A 24,983-nucleotide genomic window follows, 5' to 3' on the forward strand; every position below is an offset into this window, starting at 1 on the left:
CCCTCCTCCTCTCTCTCTCTTTTTTTTTTACAAAACAACCCACCTCCTTCTGGGGCTAAAGCAGTGTCATTCTAATGCCAGAGCAGCCAAACATCAAGCCCTTTCCCCGTTTGTCAGGCTCTCTTTTATTTTGCATTGTTTTGCCTGCTGTCAATTTCAGGCCACACAAAGACAACTGTTCACAGATTAGGATTTCTGGGTTCTCTCCAAACAGCCAAAAAAAAAAAAAAGAAAGAAAGAAGACAACCCTTTACAAACTGGAGTTTTACACCATTTGGAAGCACTCAGCTTGCTATGACTTTCCTAGCTGGCAACGATTGCCAGCTCTAATTTTAACACTGTAAATAACTCCTTCGCTGGATTAGCTGGAATGCTGAAGACAGCCTCCCTTTTGTTCTGCGTTTAATAGTAAACAAGTCACTGTATCATGTGAAGGGAAGAGCTTCCAAACTGCTCTGCTAGAAACACAGGAAGCCGCCTGCCTCATAATGCTTCCGACCATTGATCCACGTTGCTCAGTGCTGTTGTCTACACTGTCTGGGAGTGGCTCTCTGGAGCTGCAGTCAGGGAGTCTCTCCAAGCCCTACCTGGAGATGCTGGGAACTGAACCTGGGGCACCTTCTGCAAACAAAAAAGATACTCTACCACTGAGCTTTGGCCCTCTCCCTAGTAAAACTAGGTAACTAAAATGTTATCTTTCCTCAAGTCACAAAGACTTCAGGGCTCTTAAACTGATTACCAGCACTACATGTGAGGTTTTTTTCTTTATGAAATATCTTAGTTTCTTTATCTTCTCCGGGGCTCCACATTTTAAACTAATTAACTGGGTAGATTAATTACTTATATTAAAAAAACCCACTATAACAAAAATCAGTACATAGGCTACATAAAACCAAAAAAGTACAAATAATGGCATTCAGTAAAATCTTCTGAAAGCAGTTAGAAACAGAACAAAACTCTATCACCAATAAAACCAATCAATTACTCCATTTACATTATTTTTAAATGGACTAAAGAATCCCCAAACAAGCAACATACTTAAAAAGCAACGGTTTTAAAAATGGTTAATGTGCTTTAATATGCATGCTTCATCATAGAAGAGTCACTCTCTCATTCTCACCTAGGAGAAGATGCCTTTTTCTAAGATGACACCCATCTGTGACTTACACATCAAAGCAAGCATGCTTCCCCACCATCAAAACTTTTTTTTTTTGTTATATGTAGATTTAATTTAATATTTGATTAACACATACTTTTTATTGACTAGGATTTCTTTAGACAAGATGCAGCCCTTGCCTTGCATTATTGGAAAGCATGTGGGCATTTTATGAAATCTGAGATGACTGCAAAGATTAAACATATTTGAGGTTTTCCTGCCTCTCTCTTGGGAGTGCTAAAGAGGACACATACACGGGGATCCTCCAATGACAGCTTTCTGCAACTTAATACCAACCAAATTGTTTGGACTACAACTCCTATCAGCCTCAGCAAACATGACATTTCAAAGGAAAAAAATGGCCTTTTTAGCAGAGATGACGGAGCCAAAAAAAACCACACAAACAACTTTTGACTTGAGCAAGGATGCACTAAAAAGGTTTGACAATAAGCGTTCTGCACAGGTAGTATAGGTGTATCAGTTGAGCCTATTTGTGCATTTACCTAGCCTGTTATTCTGACTGTTAGGGAATCTGAGGTGGGAGGCCTGTTCCACTACTTGCTGCCAGATCTCCAGGCATGGCCAAACTTTGCTCTCCAGATGTTTTGGGACTACAACTCCCATCATCCCTAGCTAACAGGACCAGTGGTCAGGGATGATGGGAATTGTAGTCCCAAAACATCTGGAGGGCCAAGTTTGGCCATGCCTGTAGATTGAACTTGGGACTTTTGGCATGCAAAACGTGCTCTGCCATTGAGCCATGATCCCTTCCAGAGTCCAGGCTGCAAGGGGAGAAATGTGATGGTGAATGCCGCTTACCAGAGCTAGGTCTGTATTTGCAGTTCTGGACTACAAGGCCCAGCTATCAGATTCCCAGTCTGCTCTAGCAGGCACTTTGGTACCTGGGAAAAACCAAGCATTGTCATGAGCTGTGACTTAATGTTCTCTGAGGCTCCAATGCACACAGAGAACTCCAGATGAGCCTGCGCTTCACTTCAATTTTGGGAACACTAAAGAGAAGAGAACAGTGTGTGTAGCAAACTCCTGATACAGGAGCTCCAGTGTACAGGACAAAATTTTGAAAACCAGCATCGCTCTCTTCAAGCAGCCCAGAATAGCAACATGGGCTGCCAAATACCAAAAGGTTTTTACTGTATGCCTTACATAGGTCATCCTGCTGCTATGGACGTAAGGCCTGTATTCAAAACAAATATACACACACATATATATTAAGCACATCCATGGGCTTGTTCCCACATGGGGAATTTTCTATTTTTTCCCTACCAGCTCCTACTATGAACTGGTTTTTTTGAAACACCCCTTGATTCTAAACAGAGGTTTGCCATGTGATGGTGACAGATAGAAGTCCAAATGGTTTGGGACCTTCTGGAATTAGTTGCATTGTTCTTTGACTCCTGGCAGAGGTATTCATAGAATTGAAGAGCTGGAAGGGACCCACAGGGTCATTTAGTCCAACCCCCTGCAATGTAGGAATCACAGCTAAAGTACTCTGACAGGTGGCCATTCAACCTTGATTTAAAAACCTCCAGTGAAGGAGAGTCCAGCACCTTCCGAGGGAGTCCGCTCCACAGCTCTTACTGTCAGAAAGTTATTTCTAAAGTTTAGTCAAAATCTCCTTCCTTGAAATTTGAAAACACTGTTTCGGGTCCTACCCTCTGGAGCAGCAGAAAACAAGCTTGCTCCATCCTCCATGTGACACCCCTTCAGATATTTGAGGGTGACTATCATTGCCAAAATACTTCTTGTTTTACATATCTTGTCTCCAGGCACATACAGGCAGCCCCTGGATGTCAGCTACACCCTTTCTTAAATTACAATAGGGCAGGGTGTCGGCATCTGAGTGCACATGCCATGTAAGATATCAGTGGTACATTATCTTTTAAAAAGGTGTATTAGCTGTTCAAATTTATTTCTGATTATTAATAACAAAACAGTAAACAAAGGGCTGCTTTTTGGGGGGGGGGGAAGAGTATGAAATGCTTGTACAGACATCTGGGTCTCCCCTGTTCTCAGATCAGAAAAAAAGAAATTGGAATAAAGCCCTTAGCTGGCAATCACTGTATCAACAACTCAGCTGCCAATGAAGCCCCCACCACAAGCAGTTAAAGAAACTTGGAAATGAGGTAAAAGTTCAAGGGCGTAAGGCTATTCTACACTGCACAGAAGCCTCGAAAAACATGCCTTTAAATTGCTATGTGGTAGGTAGAATGGTGAAGAGTTCTCCATAATGTCTTTTTGCTATCACCCAGACAAGAAGCGAATGCTAAATGATCATATTTAAGTCTGCCAACCAACACAGAAGCATCTGACTCATCAGCAAGACTGCAGTCCCTGATTATGCTTGTTGCGTAGGCGGTTTATAGCAGGTATGCCCAATTGTAGTACTAATGGCCTCCTCCTTGACAACAGCACGTGGGTGATTTCATGCAAGCTTTTAAAGGATTTCTGAATGGCAGCATCATAATCCACAAGTAAATATCCACTGGAGTCAAAGGTAAATATCTACTGTCGCTGATCACTTCTTGTTGCTTTCATTACTCTATGTCAGGGATGAGGAACTTCAGGTCTGGGGCTCAGTTGGAGCCTGCCAGGCCTCTTACCTAGCCCTCAGGACTCTCCCAAGCCACCCCCTTCACTGCCCTGCTTCGCACCCTCAAGTGTTTTGGCCTGGCTGGAACACATCCTTCAGTTCTGATCATGCCTCTTGCTTGTCTACATAGAAGACAGAGAGGGGTGTGTGACTGTGTGTAGGAAACTATCCCACTATAACAAGGTAAAACTCACATTCGTTGCTCCACCCATTTTGCCTCTGCACCCACCCACCACTGGCATGTGGCCCCTGAAAGGTTGACCAGAAACAAATCTGGCCCTTGGGCTGAATAAGGTTCCCCATCCCTGCTCTATGCAGAAATCCTTTTGGTGCTACTGTTACAGGAAACTATCTGGCCACATTGCTCTGGCAAGAGGACTCAGGGCCTCTTTTTCATATTACCGCATCACAGCATTGCTGATGCTTCTGTTATTGCTGGAACCTTATTCATCACACTGGAGGGGCCTGGCGATGCTGGTTTATCTGCATCCTTAACTGTTCCTTCCCATGTTATCTCCAAACTCCCAACATCACCCAAGCAGCAAAGGGTGACTGCTCAGGCTCTATAGTGTATCCAGGTGCTCAATAACTGCGGACAGCTCTCTGGAAACTCCTCTTTTTCTCCCTGCCTTTTTGGATAGCACTTGCTACGGGGGAACATAACAGGATACAGGACAGGAACAGCTTCTCAAGGATGCTAGCCCCAAATCATTAATGGCTTCACAGTTCAAAACGTGGTCTGAGCAGTCAGTCCTCACTGTGCGCCCATTTCTCAGCCACAAACTTGGCTTGAGTTTTCCTTTCTCCCCAGAGATGCACTGCAAATAATTCTATCGCTCATCATGAGCGATCGAAATGAAAAACACTGCATATTTATTTCAGTCGAGGACAAAACATATGCAAATCCACAAACTCGGAAATGTTGACGGCCCCCTTCCTTGGGCAACCTTCCAAGCCAGAGAGCTGGCAAAGGCTTGCGACTGGCAGAAGGATATAAAAGGCACACAAACCTCCTCCTTCTGTCACTTCAGAGCGATCTGGCTTTGCCTCCTTGTGCTGGCCTTCTGCCACTTTCACGGCAACTGCTCGGCAAATGGCTCCAAATTTGCGATCCAAAGAGCGGACTCCTGCCTCCCGGGTGTATCTAGTACAAAGAAGCAGCCAAGATTGTCCTTTTCAGTGCCCGTCTAAATTGACACAATCCTGGATCTGTCTAAGGGCCCTGTTCCACAACAAGGAAAGTTATCTCTTAGTTTGGGGAACATATTTCTATGAATGGTTTTAATGTGCAAAAAGGTATGGGGGAAAGGCTTCGTTGGACATTATTGCGTCCTAATGAAGGGATTAGGAATCTGTGGCTCTCCTTGTGTTGTTGGACTCCAACTCCCATCAGCCCCAGCCAGCTTGCACAATGGCTAGGGATGATGGGAGTTGGAGTCCAACAACATCTGGCGGGCCACACAGTCCCCATCCTGGCAGGAATGAATCCAGGTGCCATGGAACAACATTTTCAATGCAAACCTAAACTTATCAATTTTCCTAGGCAGCTGCAAGAACATAGCAGAGCAACTAAATGTACCAAACAGAAAAATAAACACATACAGTCGTACCTTAGAACCCGAACGCCTTGGTACTCGGACGTTTTGGCTCCTGAACGCCGCAAACCCAGAAGTGAGTGTTCCGGTTTGTGAACGTTCTTTGGAACCCGAATGTCTGACGAGGCTTCTGCGGCTTCTGACTGGCTGCAGGAGCTTCCTGCAGCCAATCAGAAGCCGCAGTTTGGTTTCCGAACGTTTTGGAAGTGGAACGGACTTCTGGAACAGATTCTGTTCGGCTTCCAAGGTACGGCTGTAAATACCTTTTTAAAATTACCGGGTGATGATTGCCAGGGTTGCATCTTGAGGAATCTGAATCTGCTGAGGGGTCAGTCCATGTTGCTCAAGCTGCTTTGGAATCAAGTGGCGATGTGCGATTTCTATCTTCTCTTCTTGCGTGTATCCTTTGAAACAAGACACATCCTTTAGAAAAACTAGGATATTGAACTCAGATCAGAAGTCACATACAAAGCCAGATTTTTAAAGGAACTGAAGTTTTAGCCTCAGCTGAAAAGAGAGCGAGATGGGAGAAGATACCAGCAGTGGCCATCTATGATATACAAGTATGGCAGGCAGCACCAACAAGCAGCAGGAATCATTGATACATCCTGCCTTAACAGCACCCACACACTGGTCAGTTCTACATCACCTGGAACTTGGATGATCTCCATTCTATCCAGCAAAGCAGGTGGGATGGTGGCAGTCGTGTTGGCTGTGGCGATGAAAAGTACTTGGGACAAGTCAAAGGCTACGTTTAAGTAATGGTCTGTGAAGCTGTGGTTTTGCTCAGGATCCAAGACCTTAAAAAGCAAATGAAAAAGATTTGCAAATTTAATTCCTCTCAGAAAGTATGACCGTAGTTACAGCTACATATGCAGTTACATTCTCTAACAGTTATATTTAGTTATATTTTAGAAGACAGTTGGCGGGAATTTTCTTTAAAAAAAAAATAGGTAAAGGACCCCTGACCATTAGGTCCAGTCGTGACCGATTCTGGGGTTGCAGCGCTCATCTCGCTTTATTGGCCGAGGGAGCCAGCGTTTGTCCGCAGACAGCTTCCGGATCATGTGGCCAGCATGACTAAGCCGCTTCTGGCGAACCAGAGCAGTGCACGGAAACGCCGTTTACCTTCCCACTGGAGAGGTACCTATTTATCTACTTGCACTTCGTGATTTCGAACTGCTAGGTTGGCAGGAGCTGGGACCGAGCAATGGGAGCTCACCCCGTCACGGGGATTTGAACCGCCGACCTTCTGATCGGCAAGTCCTAGGCTCTGTGGTTTAACCCACAGTGCCACCCGCGTCTCATAGCTACACTTAAAAAAACATCTTTGGCCATCAAGGAGTGGACCCACAAGAGGGTCACACTAGTGGTACCACAAGCTTCCTCTTTTTTATTTCTCTCCAAAAGAGACCAGGGTGTGGGAAGAGGAGAAGGAGAAAATGAAGGTATAAGTACACTTCCCGCTTTTATTTTATTAATATTATTTATTAACAGCCATCTACACAACAGTCTGAAGGTGATATACAATAAAAACAGCAACAAAAAAACCCCCATTTAAAACACAAAGAACAGCCAATACAGTTAAAACAAAACTGAAACAACACAAAATAGATGCTCATGGCAAAGACCCATTTCTTCAGCTGGGAGAGCCTGTCAGAACAAAAATGTCCTTCCAATTGTTTTCAGAAAGTGTAGACAGACGGTGCCTGTTGTATCTTGACAGGAATGCTATTCCACAGAACAGAGGAAGGCGCACCAAATGTATACAGGTTCTCCATTTCTTTCACTGCTGTTATTCCCTCATGACACATTCATCAGAATTTCAGTTTTATAAGGATGGGAAGAATTCTCTGCTAGAGCTCCCTAAGTGCCACCACCCGAACTTCAATTCCCAGAGCTCTCAAGGCAGAAGAGAGGCTCAGGGAGAGACAATAGATCAGTGGTAGATTAGTAATGGAACGCATGCTTTTCCTACAGAAGGTCTTCCAGTTTGATGTCTAGCATCTCCATTTAAAAGAATAGACATGCATGGTGCTTTGAACAATTGCAATATGCCATATAAGTGCAAAGTATTATCTTAATCTCTGATTCTATTATTCCCTGGGTTGTAGCCAATGTTAGCTCCACTCCGAGTAAACCCATTCAGATGAATGGACATAGGCCATTAATTTCAGTGGGTCTACTCTGAGCTGGTTACCTCCCATTATTATTATTATAATTATCATCCTCTCCTGGTTGAGAGCAGGAGAATCAACAGCCAGTGAGAAGGTAGGAGTGAAACTAAATTGCACTTGTGATTGGACAGTAGAGCTGCCCATATAAAGTCTAACCCTGCCCTATTTTCTGAGTGTGCTCAACTGAAGGAAGTGGAATGGGCAGAAGCCAAATGAGCGGAGTAAAGGGTGAGCAATGCTCCAAAATCCAAGTGTCAATAATCAATTGCTGTTTTTTAAAATTACTTTTAAATGGGTACATGTGAAAATTTAGGGTGAAAAGGGAAATTAGAGCGCATCGGATCCGAGAAGCTACTTTGACTGTACACAGCTAGGAGGGACGCAGTTAAGTCACTAGCTCTTATTCTGGTTGAGTGCTTGCAAGCATGGATCTCTGTTGAGGCTATCAAGAAGGACACAGCAGGGTAATTTACCATCCATTAAAGGATGAGCCAGTGTCACTGATACAAACACTGACACTCCAAGCACCTCCCTTTGCTTATTTCTCTGTCAAACAGCCGCCAAGCAAAATTGCCACTGTCACTTGAGTAACGGGATGTTAATTAAGGATAAATTAAAATGGGCACTCCACTCTGGTTCCTGCTGCGTTTCAAGGTGAACACTGGAGCTTACAAGCGCTCACAATATGACACTTGTTTCAAGCGGTCACTTGGTGAATTATTTAGGAGTGTGGGGCCATTAGGTGGCCGATGGCACAAGGACTTGCCCGTTTAATTCTAGGCACATTCTCAGAGCTGACCTTCACATCACAGGCGATGTTGGGAGTCTAAGACTCCTGCGTGGAAGATATGCTGCACCTTGCAAATAATTAGCAGATTGCTTTGAAGAGAAGCGCCACTTCCAGAGGGGTAGTTGTGGTTGTCTGCGGCAGCCCAAACATGAAAAAGTGTTGAGGCACCTTAAAGAAATGCAGCATCTGAGAAATTGCAAGTTATGTGAGTCTGCTTTTCTGGAAGTCTTTGCACTATAATGTTTGGATCAGTCTCAACGTTGCTGCAACCCAGTGATTTGGGCTCTGTTTTCAACATGCGTGTTAGTCAAGGTTTTTCTCTCTTATTTTCTCCCCTCCACCTTTCCTTCTCTCTCTTTTCCCTCTCTCGTATCCTTTCTGCAGGGAGGGATAAGCTTCAGGCTGGGTAGGTAAATGAGCATATGCTGGTGAGAGGGCAAGGATAGGGAATTTTTTTAAAAAAAGTAGATCCTTTTGTTTAAAAACACCGATATACAATTTAAGTACATTTTTAAATTTTTTTTAGAAGAATGGGATAGTGGAATTCTGTACCATTCCTGATGAGAGCAGAGTTTTGTTAATGTATAAGGGCTTATTTATGCAGAGAAAAAGGACAAGTAAAAGTTAGGTTTGCTGGTTAATTTGGGGTGTGTTTGTCCTGCACCTGCAACTAGTTTAGGGTTGCCATGCACCCAGAATTTCCCAGACACAGCTGGGATTCGGCCGTGGGAAACTGCCTGGGTGGGAATTGCTTAAATGTCCGGGTAAATCCGGACATATGGCAACCCATGTTGGTAGTGTAGATTTTGGCAGCTTTCCGCTAAAACAGCTCAAAAAATTCCTCTTTTTTTGAGATTTTGCTCAACAACTTTTGTGTCCGGATTTCCACCTTTCGAAATATGGCAAGCCTAAACCAGTTATGCATGTGAGAGTGAGTCAGCAAGCATGTGAGAGTGACTCAGCATAATCTAAAGTATAAATATACTTGTGTTTGAAGCAAGCTTGCTCTTGGCCTTTGCCTTTGGCCAGAGCCTAGTCTGTGTTGGAAAACTGTAAGCAGACTGGAAAGACTGCTGTAAAGACTGTATACTACACCAGTACGTAACTGCTAAGCTGTGGAAGTGCATTATACTGTCAGTAATGGAACCGACCCTACCCAAACTGTCTGGTGCTTTTTTCTGTTCCATTGGCCCACTCCACTGGCGTGTTGAATGGGCACTCGGTACACACCTCAACAAGTTTACATTTTCAAAGGCTCTCCCACATTAAACATTACCTGCACTTGGTAAACTCACACACCAGAGAAGAAGCTTTAGCATAGGTGTGGGGAAACTTTGGCCCTTCAGATGACGCTAGGCTACAACTTCCATCAACTCCAGCAAGCACACCAGGAGGGCCAAAGATTCTCTGCATAATTCTCTCTCTGGTTAATTACTACTAACCATGAGGACTGTATTCAGTATTAAGAGGTGCCATGGATCTAAATACCAATTGCTGGGAAACATGGGAGAGAGTGTGACACTGTGCTCATGTTTTGCTTATGAGTTTACCAGAGACTTCTGGCTGGCCACTATGGGAACAGAAGGCTGGACTAGATAGGCCTTGGGCCAGATCCAGCATAGCTCTTCTTATGTTCTCTTATGATGCAAGTTGACTATAAGGAGTTTTTCTCTGTAAAGGGGCATCCAAAATTATGAGCAATCCACACACACACAAAATATACCTGTAATCAGAGTGGATACCACTCAGAATACTACCGCGTCATTTTACCACCTCATGTCAGGTATTGTGCAGAACTGCCCTAAGAATCCCAGGCTTTGGGGCACCAAGATAAAACACTACCGTACATGCTTCTGCAACTGCTTATGCCCACCTAAGGGCAGGTGGATGACAAAAACTTGAAATAAAACGTTAAATCTATTCATAAGGCACTGCTGCTCTTCACAGTGTTTGCAAAAAGGAACTTCTTAATCATTTCCAAGCTTTCTTTTGCTTTCCAGAGTTGCTGCCAGAAGCATCAGTTAAAGCAGAAGGCAAAAGCCCAACTAATGTAGTACAGAGGAAACAGCAGAATGATGCTGAATGAAGGAAACAAACAAACTGTCTTTATGGAGGTGCATGGCACCAGTCATCTTTAAAATGAGATCCGTTTCCTAAAAAGCAGCACAGCTTTCCAGAAAGCAGCCTGCAGTATCCATTACATTCCAAAACAACATTCTAACTTGAAGGAGTAGGGCTGGCACTCAAAGTGAACATGCAGTGCATAGAAAAGAAAATCCTGTAATTAATGTAATGAGGGAGGGGGATTTAATTTGTGGGTGTGGCTGAAGCAGAGTTCCAGCATGTCTGAAGTCGAGCACCCTCCATTTCACCAAAACAAAGACTCACTAATTTCTGTATGCCTCGGAGCGGGTTGGACAACCCTTGAGTTGGTCCATGCCGTATACACTGGGCTGTATATTAAGATAAGGCTTCAAAGGAAAACTGATTTTAGTTTCTTGCCCTAAAAAATAAGGAAAGTCGCTTGCGTGTGCAAACCTAATTCAGTTAGTGAGATACTTGCATAGTCTAGTTTTACTATATGATAGTGCATTTGAATGGAAGGCAGTTCTACAGCACTCTCCTATAACTGATGAAAGACCAGTGCAGAAAGGACAATGTGATGTTGAGGAAGAGTTACTCAGCAGGGAAGAGGGCTGGGGAAGAAAGAGTGTGAAGTACCTCTGATCCCACCCACTGCCATTTCTGGCACAGGCTGGCAATTTTCTGAAGATTAATAACAGTACGGAAGAGCAAAACAAAGTTAATATTTATCTGGAGGCCTCCCTTCCTGCCCCTTCCTGCTGCTTGGCTGATCAATGACAGGGTAGGTTGTTGGCCATGTAAGATTAAGCAGTGGGCCAGAAGCAGCCCAGGGGGTGTATGCTGCACAATTTCTGAACAAGAAATGCAGAGTGGGGAAACATGTTTTGTGGAGACTATGCATACTGACTGGAGAATATTTGCATGTTACCCAGAGAATGTACAAAATTCAGCTGAGATATGCACATTCCTCGAGGCTATTCCATAGCTGGAAAATGTACAGAATTCAATTGATAGATACACATTTCCCAAGGCCTGCTGGAGATTATGTATACAGATGGGGAAATGTGCATGTTTCCCTCTTCATGGAAGGATTATATGCATATTCTCCATGAGGGCTGGTGAATGGGCACAGCGACTGGTTGTTGTGCACATTAACTACTCAACTTGCATTCCCCTTAACATGCACGCTATCTAAAATTAAGGGCAGACAGAGGATCGTACAATGAAGTTCTTGTTATATAAACCTTGATATTTGTGGTTTCCTAGGTATCGAAAGGCAACACAACTCCCCTTCCTTAGTCACCTTCACTCCATCTACATAGAATTCTGTGATCCACACCTGTCGGCAACATCACACTCAGCTAGCACCTTTCTTCCACCACCCTTCCCTTGAACTCTAGAGCTCTTGCTTGGCGCTTGATAAATTATCAATGTGGCTTTGACATGAAAAGTTCTCACATAACACATGACAGGACCTCTGTGATGCCCAAGCAATTGCATGCTGCTGTCAAGATAATTTATCCTTTCCATTATGGCATGAATACATCCCTTTTGCTTTAGCGACTTGACATATGGACCCAGAAGAGTGCTGCTAATTAAAATTATATATCACACGTACACACAGAGAGTTTGAACATTTGTCAAGAATAGAAAGCCATCTCACTTAGCTTTCATTGCTGAAACTTAAAATATATATATTGAAGAATGAGGTAAATATGAGTGAGAGAGTGAGTGGGGGGGGGAACCTTTAACCCCACGTGAATCTAAAATAGTGTGGAAGCTTCTACTAAGGGAGTTTCTTCTTTCTTGTGCTGCCGCTGACCCATTTTGAAATCAGAGATAAAGCTATAAGGAATGTCTACAGCCTGCTTAACAGAAAAGGCTTGTTACATTCACTGATGACTGGTGGAGGAGAGGGTGGGGGATTAATTATGAAAATGGTGCTTGGATTTCAACAGGTAAGACTGGGAAGGCTCATCATTTAAAGCAGGTAGCCCATCTGTCGTAGGAAAGCAATAGGCAGCTCCGACAGACATCTGTTGGCATTGCTTAACCTCTTCATGTCCTCATTTGAAACCAAAGCTTGCACACTTCAGTCCTCGGTGGATGGAAGCCCTGCTCTACATCCCAGTCCTGACGCAAGGGCCTCCACCAATATGGCCCCAGGCTCTGGTATTAACTGCTGCAAGATGCCTGGATGACCCTTCTTTGGTGATAGAACATCAAACATTATTCTGTCAGGCCTTTGGTGGCATTTTTTATCTTATGTCATTTGGCCAAGGGTAGGGTGTTTGTGGCAGCCTAGATCTTGTTTGCACTGAAACAGATGCATTGGAGGGGGTTGGACTAGATTACCTTGGGGTTCCTTCCACCCCTGCAACTCTAGGGTTCTGTACATTGCTGTGAGTTGCCTTGGGGTTTCGGTCAACAGTTTGGTCAATAAACGAAACTTACCATATCTGGTGAAGATTAAAATGTAAAATGATCAAAAGCACCAAAAAGAAGAGCATACATGCTAATGGTAATGAGACCCCTGACCATTAGGCCCAGTCGTGGCCGACTCTGGGGTTGCGGCGCTCATCTCGCTTTATTGGCCGAGGGAGCCGGCGTACAGCTTCCGGGTCATGTGGCCAGCATGACTAAGCCGCTTCTGGCAAACCAGAGCAGCGCACGGAAACGCCGTTTACCTTCCCGCCGGAGTGGTACCTATTTATCTACTTGCACTTTGATGTGCTTTCGAACTGCTAGGTTGGCAGGAGCAGGGACCGAGCAACGGGAGCTCACCCCGTCGCGGGGATTCGAACCGCCGACCTTCTGATCGGCAAGCTCTAGGCTCTGTGGTTTAACCCACAGCACCACCCGCGTCCCTTAAGAGCATACATAGTAAGGGTGAAAGGGAGAGTTTTTATGTATTAAAAACCTCTTCTGTATTACATTGTTAGGGGAAGTACATTATGTGCAAAGGAAAAAGATATTTTCTCTGGGGATCGCCTGATTGCGGAATGCTTTCCAGAGGAAGATATGCCCAGCATTGACCCTGTATTCTTTTCAGCACCAGGTTAAATGTTTATATTTGCTTAGGCATTTTGTATTACCTTATCTTTCCCACGTGACCCGGAAGTGTCTGCGGACAGCGCTGGCTCCCGGCCTCTAGAGTGAGATGAGCGCACAACCCTAGAGTCTGTCAAGACTGGCCCGTACGGGCAGGGGTACCTTCACCTTATCTTTAGCTGGTTGAATGGTTTTGATTTCACTGTACCATTGGTTTGTGTTATAATGTTTTTGTAACTTTAAATTTCTTTGTATACTGAACTTTGCACTTTTATGGAAGAGTGGTTTCCAAAGTTTTTAAATAAATTATTATTACTATTTTAATTAAGCTCCTTCATTTCCACAACATACATAAAAACCCCAAGAACATTTAGTGGCCTGCCCACTTGCTTTTTGCTTCGTATCTGCCTACCAAGGTTTTCCATCGAGACACACTTGGAACCTTTTCTGTCTACTCCGACCTTCAGTGGGGTCATCCAAATATAGAACAAATGTTCTCTTGTTGATGGACAGTAACTGGAAATAGGAAGATGTTCTGCTTTGCGCAGGCAACACTGCACCTCAGTCCCACCATCTGAACTACCAACATTACCCAGCAATGGACAAACTGGGTCTTTCTCCCTCCAGTGTATAGGGCAGGGAATATTTGGGAAGGACCATAAGTCCTTTCAGTTTTATCACAGAGGGTTGAAAAAAAGGAGCCCCAGGCAATGCTGGTGCCAACATATCTGGGGGATCTTGTTCAATGCTGGTGTCTACAAAACGAAACATTTCTTCAGCCCTAGAATACGAATTTGTTCCTCAGTGAGAAATATTTCAGCACAACTTAAGGAACGGCCCAGCCTGAGGCAGGGAACTTTGAGCTGATGGTGGACTCCATTTCCCATCAGCACCAGTAAGATCGTTGATGGGAGTTGCAGTCCAGCAAGATCTGGAGGGTCACAAGTTTCCCCAACGCCAGGCGCAGCCCGTGTTAATCTGCCCTGGGAAGCTTTAAGGATAAAAGAAACTCAGGGATGCCTTGAGATTGTAGTCATAAAATCGTTTCATTCACAATCAAACTAACTGCAATCATCCATAGCTAGGTAGCAACCCCAGGTTACACAAAGCCGGCCTTCTCTTGTGTTCAGTCACACTAAAAAACAAGAGCTTTGCCACAGTACTAGTACAATGCAGTCACAGCGCTTGGGGATCCTCCATACTATATGAAGACAAATTCCTTTGCACAGCCTCTGCTTCGGCAAAGCATTTGCCATTCTGCAAATGGAGCCGGATCGTTCTGCCTGACTTCCTTCCTGTTGTTGCATGTTATAAATAAAAATGCCTTTTTGTAAGAATGTCAGCTAGTCCCACGGCAATCAGATGAAGGATCCAGCAGCTGCCCAAGGACTCTCCCTTGTGTTGTTGTTTTCTTATCTCAGTGCTCCAAAATAGCTACCAATCTCAACATGCCTGAAAGTATCTCTGATATCATCATAACACACACACACACACACACACACACACCGAAACAAAGCAGCCACTTTACTTTCAATAGCTCTTCAAACACACAGGGCCCAACATATGGATGCAACACTGGCTTCATGTTAAACTTGGTTAAAGGACTGGAAACCAGCCTCAAGAACACAGTCGAGTCGCCTCATATGATGGGGTTATGTTCCAAGGGTAGCATGCCTATGTGAAAATTGTGTATTGCCAAAATGACCTTTTCATGGCTGGTTACTGTCTGGCAAGCTCCACTGGGACACCCTTTCCTGGTGTACCCACTGCCTCTCCTCACTCCTCCACCTGCAAGGGAGCAGGATGGAGAAGGGCAGAGAGAGAAAGCATGGCAGATCAAAATGGCTGGAATACATCCTGGAATGGAGATGCAGCCAAGGGCATACAGTTGAAATTGTGTATTATTATTTTTTAAAAAATTGAATTTATATACCACCCCATACCCAGAGGTCTCAGTAAGTTTATGCACATTAAGATGTGACCTGACTATATGCCCCTGTCCCTACAGCACCCCCCTTTACCTGGAGCAAATCTCCACCCCCACCCCCTTAATGGTAGTTAAGCCATTGACTCCTGATGTTAACAGCAATGGGGCTAACCGGAGTTTCCGTTTACCCTGGATCTGAAGCCCATATCAAACATTCAGATTAATATGCTGTCAAAAAGCAAGTCACTGCTTTAGTTTTTGATGCAGAAGCATACAAATCCCCAGTTGTTAATACAACAGTTTTATGACTACCAGAACCTGGGGACAAAACAACATGAGATGGTTCTTGTTCACTCCCAGCTAATGCATCTACAGTGGTACCTCGGGTTCCATATGCTTCAGGTTCCATACGCTTCAGGTTACAGACTCCACTAACCCAGAAATACTACCTCAGGTTAAGAACTTTACTTCAGGATGAGAACAGAAATTGTGCTCCGGCGGCGCGGCAGCAGCAGAAGGCCCCATTAGCTAAAGTGGTGCTTCAGGTTAAGAATAGTTTCAGGTTAAGAACAGACCTCCCGAACGAATTAAGTACTTAACCCGAGGTACCACTGTAGTTGGTAACTGAGGGGAAAACAAGATGCTGAGCTAGACAGACTTTGGTCTGATCCAGGAGGGCTCTTCTTATGCTCTTAATCATCAAATACCACAGTTATTAAGCAACTGATGGCTCCACATACACAAATGGAATTGGCTTTCTTATTTTTTTGTCCAGTGTTATTTCCATCTCCAAAAGCCCTACACTGTGATCAGGAAAAATGATATCTCCATTTGTCAAGCTCAGAATTAGACAGCTGATCTGAAGAAAAAGGTGAGCTACATGCAACAGAGAAGGAGCTCGTTTCACTTCTTACCTCAAGCAAAGCAGCCGCAGGATCCCCCTGCAGGCTCTTTCCAAGCTTGTCAACCTCATCGAGCAGGAACACTGGATTGTTAACCCCAACAGTCTTCAAGCCATTGATGATCCTCCCAGGCATGCTGCCAACGTAGGTGCGCCTTGTGGGGAGCAAGGGATGAGGTTGAAATACGGAACAGCAAATTGGAAGCAAATTGTTTTATGTTCTCTTTCCAAAGTCACCCAAAAAACCCCAATCAGCTAATCATCAGCCTTCTGCGACCTGTTGCTCTCCTTCGTCCCCAACCATTAGCCATACTGGTTGGAGTTGATGGGAGCTGCAGTCCGTCTGGAGGGCTCTAGGTTGCAGAAGGCTGATTTAGATATTGGCTGTGTTCTGATGTTTAAAATCAACCAAAGCCAAAATACAAAGAAGCTTCAGACACACACATGCATATGGCTCCCTACACCTTTTGAACAAATAGGGAAACAAATGGCAGGAAGTCACAGTGAGCTGCCCTGTTATGTCTGGCTTGAGAAGGGTGTTTAATGGCTTCCAATGAAACCTGGAAGCCAACTTCAAACTATGGTTTCCCATTTGGGATCTCTTAGAAGCCATGAACCATATTTCCTGGTTTGGATGTGCGCCAACAGAAAAAGTGGAAGCTGTGCCTGCAGGGAGGAGCCAACAGGGGGTGTAGAAATCCAAAACAAGGGAGGGGCAGAGTTGAAAGGAGGGACGCCCCTGCTACTAGCCCCAGGTGAGCAGGCACACGGCAAGCTCTGCACCTAGTCCTTCTATTTCAAATTCATCGCTGCTAAATTAGCCAGTGTCACACAACCCCCAAGGAGTTTTACATGATACCGCGGTGCCTTTGATGATTCTCCTCCTCCTACTGCCCAGATACTGCTCAAGGCATCTATGAATCAAAAGTTTTTAAATGGCATTCGTGGAGCATGGTTAGGGAAAGGCCCTTAATCAGCAAAACATTTCGCCTGAATATCAAGTAGCTGGAGAGAAGCTTCAGCCTCCAGCGTTGAAACCAAGGGGGCAGAGGCATGATCCCCATGACTTCTTCACTCACCCTTCCCTCGGGCCCTGGATTCTCAGTGCTCTGCCTCCTCCCTCCTCCCACCACCTCCCTTGCCATGGTGAGTCCTGGAAAATGTCAAGCAATAAGGAAATAGGTTTCTTTCTGCACTGGCCTGGCTGTTTACAACCACACACACACACCAAAAACCTTTGCTTGGAATCTTTATGTTGGTACTATTCCCAAGGAAAAAATAAACTGTTCACCCACACTGCATCCAAACTCTAATATTTCCACTGTCTCTCCAAAATAAATAAAAGTATTTAATACATTTAGACAATTTAAAGGAACAAACTGTGAGCAAGTTTCTAAGCTCAAAGCAAAATCATTTAGTTTCTGCTTCTGCATGGAGGTGGGAATTCTTTGATCTGGAAAAGAATAGTAATCAGAATTAGACTCAGTAGCCTGTAATGACACTCTTATTTGCAAGAGATCTCCATAAATGGATGGCATCAGCTCTCTCTCTCTCTATGCCTGTAATTATCCTAATCTTGAGGACTGGTACTACTCTAGCCATATTAAAGCACTACATTGGCCTGAATCAGATGTTATGACTAAACCAGGGTTTGGTTTGTAGGAATGTGCTGGGGGTTCATTCTCTCCATTTGTTTCCATACCAATTCCCTGCTCCGTTTCCTGGTTAGTGGTAAACACCATTTGCCAGGGCATCCAAACTGGGAAAAGTATGGATACAGCTATTATTTACCACCAAACCAAATCTGAAAACCCACTTCAAATTACTGTTTTCAGTTTCTGGTTTGTAGAGAAACTCTCTGTAGCTTGCTTGATTTGGACATCACGGTGAACTACAAGTAAAAAGGGTTGGGGGGGTGAGACAAACGAAGCCAGCCTGAGAATCTGCTCCAGCTGGACAGCTCCCCTCCCCATCACAGGACAAGTCTACCATCAACCACCCAGTGGGAAGGATCCTGATCACTATTCACGTATTGCTGCTGCCTATTGCAGCTTTTAAAAATAACAAATGCCTTGGAAATATCTGCACCATGAAAAGTGAGAAGGTTGGGTAGGCCTAAAGGGGGTGTACAGGGGGTGGGCGGAAGACAGATGAACAGTGGGCCCATTGGCAGTCATTCACAGAACAACTTTAGCACACACAAGTTCAAAGGAATTTGCTCCCTTAAGTCAGTTCCACAAAAAATCAAAAATCAATGGGAGTTCAAAGTGCTTAACATCAATAGAACTGTGTTCCTGGAAAGTCAGCAGGATGCAGTGGACACAGGGTTGGACCTTGACCAGGGAGATCTGGGTTAAAGTCCTTGCTAAACCATGGGTTACCTTGGGCCAGACACATAGGCTCTCTGTCTCTCGGTGTAAATTACTTCGCAGGATTGTTACGATGATAACCATTTAGGAAGGGGAAATAACAATTTTGTAAGAGGTCTCCTTAGAGGCAGGGTGGGATAAAAATGTATCTTCTACCTTTATACAAAGCTGATTTGTTGAATCAGAAATTTAAATAAGGAGTCTTAATATATTGGCACAGTGGACTTGATCCGTATCTTAATTAACCTATGCTGATTTCACTTTTACCCAGCCAAATAAGGAGATGCCTGACTGTGTGGCTTTCTTCCAAAGCCTCTGAATCTGCCCCCAGAGTATTTCTTTTTAAAGAAGGAAGATATATGCTAAGAATGAAGCAGAAATTCTGAAGCTGTCGCCAGTTCTATTTTCCCAAATAAGCTTGGTCTCTAACATGATGGGGCAAACTTTTCACACACAAGGACGGAACAGCTGCCCAGCGAAAGCAAAGGACAGCTGGAAAGTGTCAGTTTGGGTTCTCTATTACGAGACTAACTTTGTTTGCAGAATGGAAAACAGTAGTGAATCCTCGGAGCCCAAATGGAAGGCAGATTCACATGCACGGCAAACTCTAAGCATGTGAGCTGCCCTTACATGGCAAGTTCTGGGTGTTCCCTTCTTCCCATATGTGAATATCACATGAGATGGTACTTAAAAACACACACACACACAACTTCTGTGCAACACAATGCTATAAAGAGCTCTCATTTCCTTGTTGATACTGTCGTTCACAGTGCAGATTTAGGAATAGACCTCATCAAAAATGCTAACTCAGTGAAGATCCAACCTATCTTTTACACAAAAGAGGGAGAGCAAGGAGAAAGCAAGCAGATATCATGTCTTCATTAGCGGATGAGGGAATAGACACTTTGTTTTTACTTTATTTATTTTGTTTATATCCCACCTTTTCTCCAAGAAATTTAGGGCAATGTGCATGATTTCTTCCCAGCCCCTCCATTTTATCCCCATAATAATCCTGAGAAATAATTGAAGCTGAGAGTAATTTTCCCAAGGCCACATAGTGAACTTCACAGCTGAGTACAGATTTCAACCCAGCTTTGCTTGAGAACTATCCCAACACTTCCAGGAATCTGGCTTATGCTGGTGTCAGATCACTGGTGCACTTAGCTCAGTACACGGATACACCTAGCTCAGCTCCTAAACATGTAAACTTCTCTCCAGGGTTCCAAACAGATGCCGTGGAGTGAACCTGGATCTCCTCTAACACTGAGCTACAAGTCCTTCCCCAAATACAACACACTGGCATGCCTCTGGCAACTCTTCTTTCGCTTTTGGCAGAATCAGCTGGGTTTTCCTAGAGGCTAGCTTTGCGCAGGAGTGACACACATAACAAAAACAGGTCGAAGGGTATCAGCTGGTCTTGCTGCTTATCAAACTCGGTTCTAAAGAGGAATTCTGGTGCTGTCAGAGCACTGGGTCACAAGCCAGAGACTGCTGTGAAGAGATCAATGGTGCACAGTGAAGCGACAAAGTCTTCTCCTGCCATCCCCCAACAGCAGACTCAAAATTGTTTGCTGCTCTTAAAGCTGAACATTTTTTTAAGGGGGCTTAACGAAACCCAAAAGGATACATGTGGATGTGGGGAAAGAGAACTCTCAGGAAGAGCCACAAGTCCTTTGTGGGGACACAAAGGTGGAGAGCTGTTTATTGCACTGTGCTCTTTTAAAACTTTGCTAGCATATGTTCTGAAACTAGCAGGCTTCAGCTGGAAGTCCAAGCTGCCACTCTCTTCATAAAAATATGTTCCCTTCACACTTCCTAAACATTGGACAACCTCTAGTGGTTTCCACGTGAACAGCAGCATGCTGTTACCACTTTGGTAGAGCACTGTCAACAGCAGAGAGAGATAAATTGTAAGGTTTGCCTGCTTCAGCCCCACATCAATGGCCAACATGGGATGAGAACATCATATCACCTAGATTTAGTGCTTGATATATGTAACAACAGCAAGTCAGTCCCTTAAGGGGGGGGGGGGGCGCTTGGCCACTCCCATGTTTAGCATGCTAAGGAATATGCTGTATTTGGACGTCTAGAAACGTCAAAGTATATTCCACAATGCCCAGATTGTGCAGGAGGCCTCCTCAAACACACACAGGAGGCTGCAATGACTAATTGTGTTGTCTGGGCTTATTGTATTAATCCAATTATAACAGGTGGTGGAAGCTGTGAAAAGAGCCTAACAAAGCTAACTTGAAGCGGAGTGATTTGCAATCACCTGGAGGATGTTCTGTCTTGGTGTTTTGATTTAGATGCATGGAAAAAGCAGGTGGGCCAGGTCATGAAAACTGCACAAAAATGTATGCAGGACTGCCTACAGTGCCATTTTGAAAGTCTATGAGGGGAAGGACTAAGGACCTTCCATTGCTTGGTAAAATTTGCCTTTTCATGTTGCATAAACACACCATTTCCCAAGAAACTACCCACAGTAAATTCAGGAATTTGTATTCTAACAGGCCCCAGATATATGACTAAACAGGAAGAACACATTTTGATGTATGCTTTCCCAAATCATTTTCTTGAACATAAATCTCAATTTGCTAGGCAACTTTGGCAAAGCCCTAAATTTTATTTGTTCATTTGAAGTGTCCCATTCCAACAAAGTACAGAATGGCAGTTGTCACAACTTGTTGCAGACAGTCAATCACCACCTTCAAATCTCCTGTAGCAAATATGTTTCCGCTACTCTTTTTTGCTTGATGGTTTCTTAATGGCCCATTACCAAACACCCTGAGGGTATATTCCTCTACTACTAGCCACTACAACTTGGTCCTAAAGCCGGTTCCTGCCTAGCCTTCTTCAGGACTCTCCATAATCCTGGAACCACATTGGTATTTATTTTTGAAATGAAAGGCAATATATAAATCATCATCATTGCCATCAACACTGTTTTTTTTTAAAGAAAGGGAGTTCTATAACAGGGATCAGCAAACTTTTTCAGCAGGGGGCAGGTCCACTGTCCCTCAGACCTTGCGGGGGGCCAGACTATATTTGGGGGGGGGGGAAATGAACGAATTCGTATGCTCCACAAATAACCCAGAGATGCATTTTAAATAAAAGCACACATTCTACTAATGTAAAAACACCAGGCAGGCCCCACAAATAACCCAGAGATACATTTTAAATAAAAGGACATATTCTACTCATGTAAAAACATGCTGATTCCCAGGCCGTCCGCGGCCCGGATTTAGAAGGCGATTGGGTCGGATCCAGCCCCCGGGCCTTAGTTTGCCTGCCCATGTTCTATAGACTGCAGGTGGAAGGGAACCATCTTAGAAGAGGCACCCCCCTTCAATGTCACCCACAAAAGGGGATGCCTCTTTGGAGACGGGCCTCCTGCAACATATGCATGCACAATCTTAAACACAAAGTTTTGCCCATTTCCTTTTCAGAACTGTTTTTTCAGTCACGTGCATATTTAAATTGAATCAATCTGTCAAAACCCATCTGACTAGTTGGCTAGCATTTGTTTGTTTCGGTGGCAGGACTCACTTCCAAGTATCTCACCCACCTTTCCATACACTCCTGAATTCAGTTTCGTCACAATCGCCAGTCACTTGTGAACACTCATTCTAGACAAGTGCATACCAAAGTCTCCCAGTGAGGGTGGGATACAATATATCAAATGAGGCGCAACTTCCAAAGATTAAATAGGATGAACAGATGCTGTTTTTGAATACTGCCTTTGTGTACCCCACTATAAATAATATTATCTGCATCTATATTTACATGTAAAGAAACACCCAACCCTCCTGAGACATTTAAGATTCATTTTCAGCCTCCCAATTAAAATTGTTCCCCATTTCTACAAAAGGAAATTAACAGCACAATCCTATGTGTATCTACTCAGAAGTAAATCCAGTTGAGTTCAACAAAACTTACCTAAGGCTGCAGTCTTAAACACACCCACTAGAGGAAAACTCCGACTGAAAACAGTGTGGCTTGCTTCTGAGTAAACTTGCAAGGATTGCACTATAAATTACGACCATTTGTAGCAGAGTTTAAGGATGCTGACCGTTAATTTTTCCCCTGCTGCAGAGACTGCTCCCTGTGGAGGGCGGGGGGGGGGAGATGTATGTAGCAAAGCAGACTTCCATAATCTGAGCCAGATGCTTTGGACTACAACTCCCATCAGCCCCAACTAGCAGAGTGGTGCTGGCTGGGGCTAATGAAAGTTATAGTCCAAAACACCTTGAGGGTACCAGGTTGGAGAAGGCTGTTTGTAATGCATGAGCTGAAGTGTTTTTCCCCATTGGGAAGACAACACTGATGTCAAGGTGTAAAAAAAAAAGGAGGGAGGGAAGAGCTGGGAACAAGCTGAACACTCATCTGCGGTTTGTAAATCACCAGTTAGCAAATGAAGCACTAAAGATACCTGTGTCCTCGGATGTCGGACTGGTCACACACTCCGCCGAGGGCGATTCGGTGGAACTCTCGGCCCAAAGTCTTTGCCACGGATCTTCCCACACTAGTTTTTCCAACCCCAGGAGGTCCCACAAAGCAAAGGATCGGGCCCTTCAAGTTGTTCTTAAGCTGTCTGACTGCCAAATACTCCAACACCCTCTTCTTCAACTTCTCCATAGCGTAATGGTCATTGTCCAGCAGAATCCTGGCTGCACGGATATCCAGGCGATCTGTTGACCAAACGTTGTGTTTAAACGCCAAGCTTAAGCATCTCTGCTGGTCAAATAGCCACAATAATGTATAACCCTGGTAACACCACCAATATTCCCTCCCTTTGCATTTTTCAAACAATTTGTAGTAGTCTATGGAAGCACAGAAGACTCCCTTTACCTTTTGTACTTTTGCTCCATGGCAGTTCCACCATCAGTTCCAAGTAATTTCTAGTTAAGGCATATTCTGGCATTGACTGAGGCATTTTCTTTAATCTAGAAGGGCAGATAAAACTGAAATATGTAACTTACGCATATTTGTTCCTAAAGATGTGCGCTCGTCAGTTCTGTATTTTAAAATCCTAGCAAGTAATCTGAACATGCTAAGCTTCACTTCCAACTGTGCTGCACATGTTAACTGCTTTTAAAGCAACAATTACTGGGTTCATCCGCTGATTCTATATCTCCAACACTTTGTGTTCCCATGATTTTGCCTCTTCTCTCAAGTACAATTTATCAGTCATAAGTGTGGTTCCCTCCAGATGATTTGGACTACAACATCTGTAAACCATGAACATGGGCCACACTGGCTGGGGTGGATGGAAACTGGTGTCTGAAACAGCTGGAGGTCACTGACTTCGGAAGGCTGGATTATGACGTATTAAAAGTGTGGTATTCAAGAATACAGAAAACATGAGAAGTCAAGTAATAGCTTCAAAGATTGTAAAACAGATTTTAAAATCAGATTTTAAAACAACGTTACAAACTTAGAGCTTCAGAATCTAAATAAACTACCTACCTCTTTACCTCTTTTACACACACTTTTAGAGCCTGCTCAGGCATACTGGAGGTTCGAATTTTCTTTTCAAGGATAACAATATCGTTGTGGTCTTCATCCTCCTCCTCGTCTTCAGCAGTGCCTGGAAAGTGGGTGATCCTTCGAATGGGACGTATCGCCACAACCTACAAAGTTTGAAAGGCTCTAAGATAGCAGGAACTTTCTCTGTGTGAGCTTGTGGCTACTGCACTAAGCAACCACTTACCCAATTCATTCATTCACTTTATTAAAAGATTCCTATACCACTTTTCATTCACAAAAATAAATATTAAAGCGGTCCACACAATAATAAAACAAAAATCATCATTGGGAAAAACCATAATAATGACCTGCTAAAAATTAACTGCTAAAATTGTTGCTATTTAAGGATGTTTTAACTGCTGGCTTAGTAATCTGATAAAAATCACATGGCTTTATATTCAGGTGTACGTAACCCTCCCTGGGACCAGCTGATAAATGCCGATGGAAAATAAATAAATATTTCATAAAATACATTTAATAATGCTTTTGTCTTTATCACCTACTCTAACGTTATGTCAGCCTCCATACAAAAGCCTTAAAACACATTATTTAATTATAATAATTGAGAGATTACCCTCTTGTCATCATCCTGTTTGGATTTTCTAGTTTTCTGAAGCAGTTTCAAGCCTTCAATCTGCCTAACAAGCAATGGTATGGTCATCTTGAACCGTTCCTCCAGCCCAACAGCATCTAAAATCTAACAGAAAGGCACAACATAATAGGTGTTTTTCCTCACCTACTAGTTTCCAGACTCTTTCCCACAAAATACATTTGCTCTATCTGAAATGTGTCAGT

At 43.8% G+C, this 24,983-nt stretch overlaps 1 protein-coding gene across 2 annotated transcripts in view; it reads right to left on the reverse strand.

Annotated features, from left to right (window-relative positions):
• LONP2 (lon peptidase 2, peroxisomal) overlaps nucleotides 1–24,983 on the reverse strand; it is a 45,382-nt gene that overhangs the window by 15,765 nt on the left and 4,634 nt on the right. For both annotated transcript variants that reach the window (XM_053400220.1, XM_053400221.1), the window contains exons 4-11: nucleotides 24,763–24,885; nucleotides 24,129–24,292; nucleotides 23,511–23,605; nucleotides 23,092–23,350; nucleotides 16,307–16,448; nucleotides 6,012–6,162; nucleotides 5,640–5,766; nucleotides 4,778–4,911 (exon numbers count right to left, since the gene is read on the reverse strand). In XM_053400220.1, the coding sequence (XP_053256195.1) occupies nucleotides 4,778–4,911; nucleotides 5,640–5,766; nucleotides 6,012–6,162; nucleotides 16,307–16,448; nucleotides 23,092–23,350; nucleotides 23,511–23,605; nucleotides 24,129–24,292; nucleotides 24,763–24,885 (1,195 nt within the window). The remainder of the gene's footprint in view (nucleotides 1–4,777; nucleotides 4,912–5,639; nucleotides 5,767–6,011; nucleotides 6,163–16,306; nucleotides 16,449–23,091; nucleotides 23,351–23,510; nucleotides 23,606–24,128; nucleotides 24,293–24,762; nucleotides 24,886–24,983) is intronic.

The sequence above is a fragment of the Podarcis raffonei genome, chromosome 8, assembly GCF_027172205.1.
Source record: "Podarcis raffonei isolate rPodRaf1 chromosome 8, rPodRaf1.pri, whole genome shotgun sequence".
NCBI classification, from domain to species: Eukaryota; Metazoa; Chordata; class Lepidosauria; order Squamata; family Lacertidae; genus Podarcis; species Podarcis raffonei.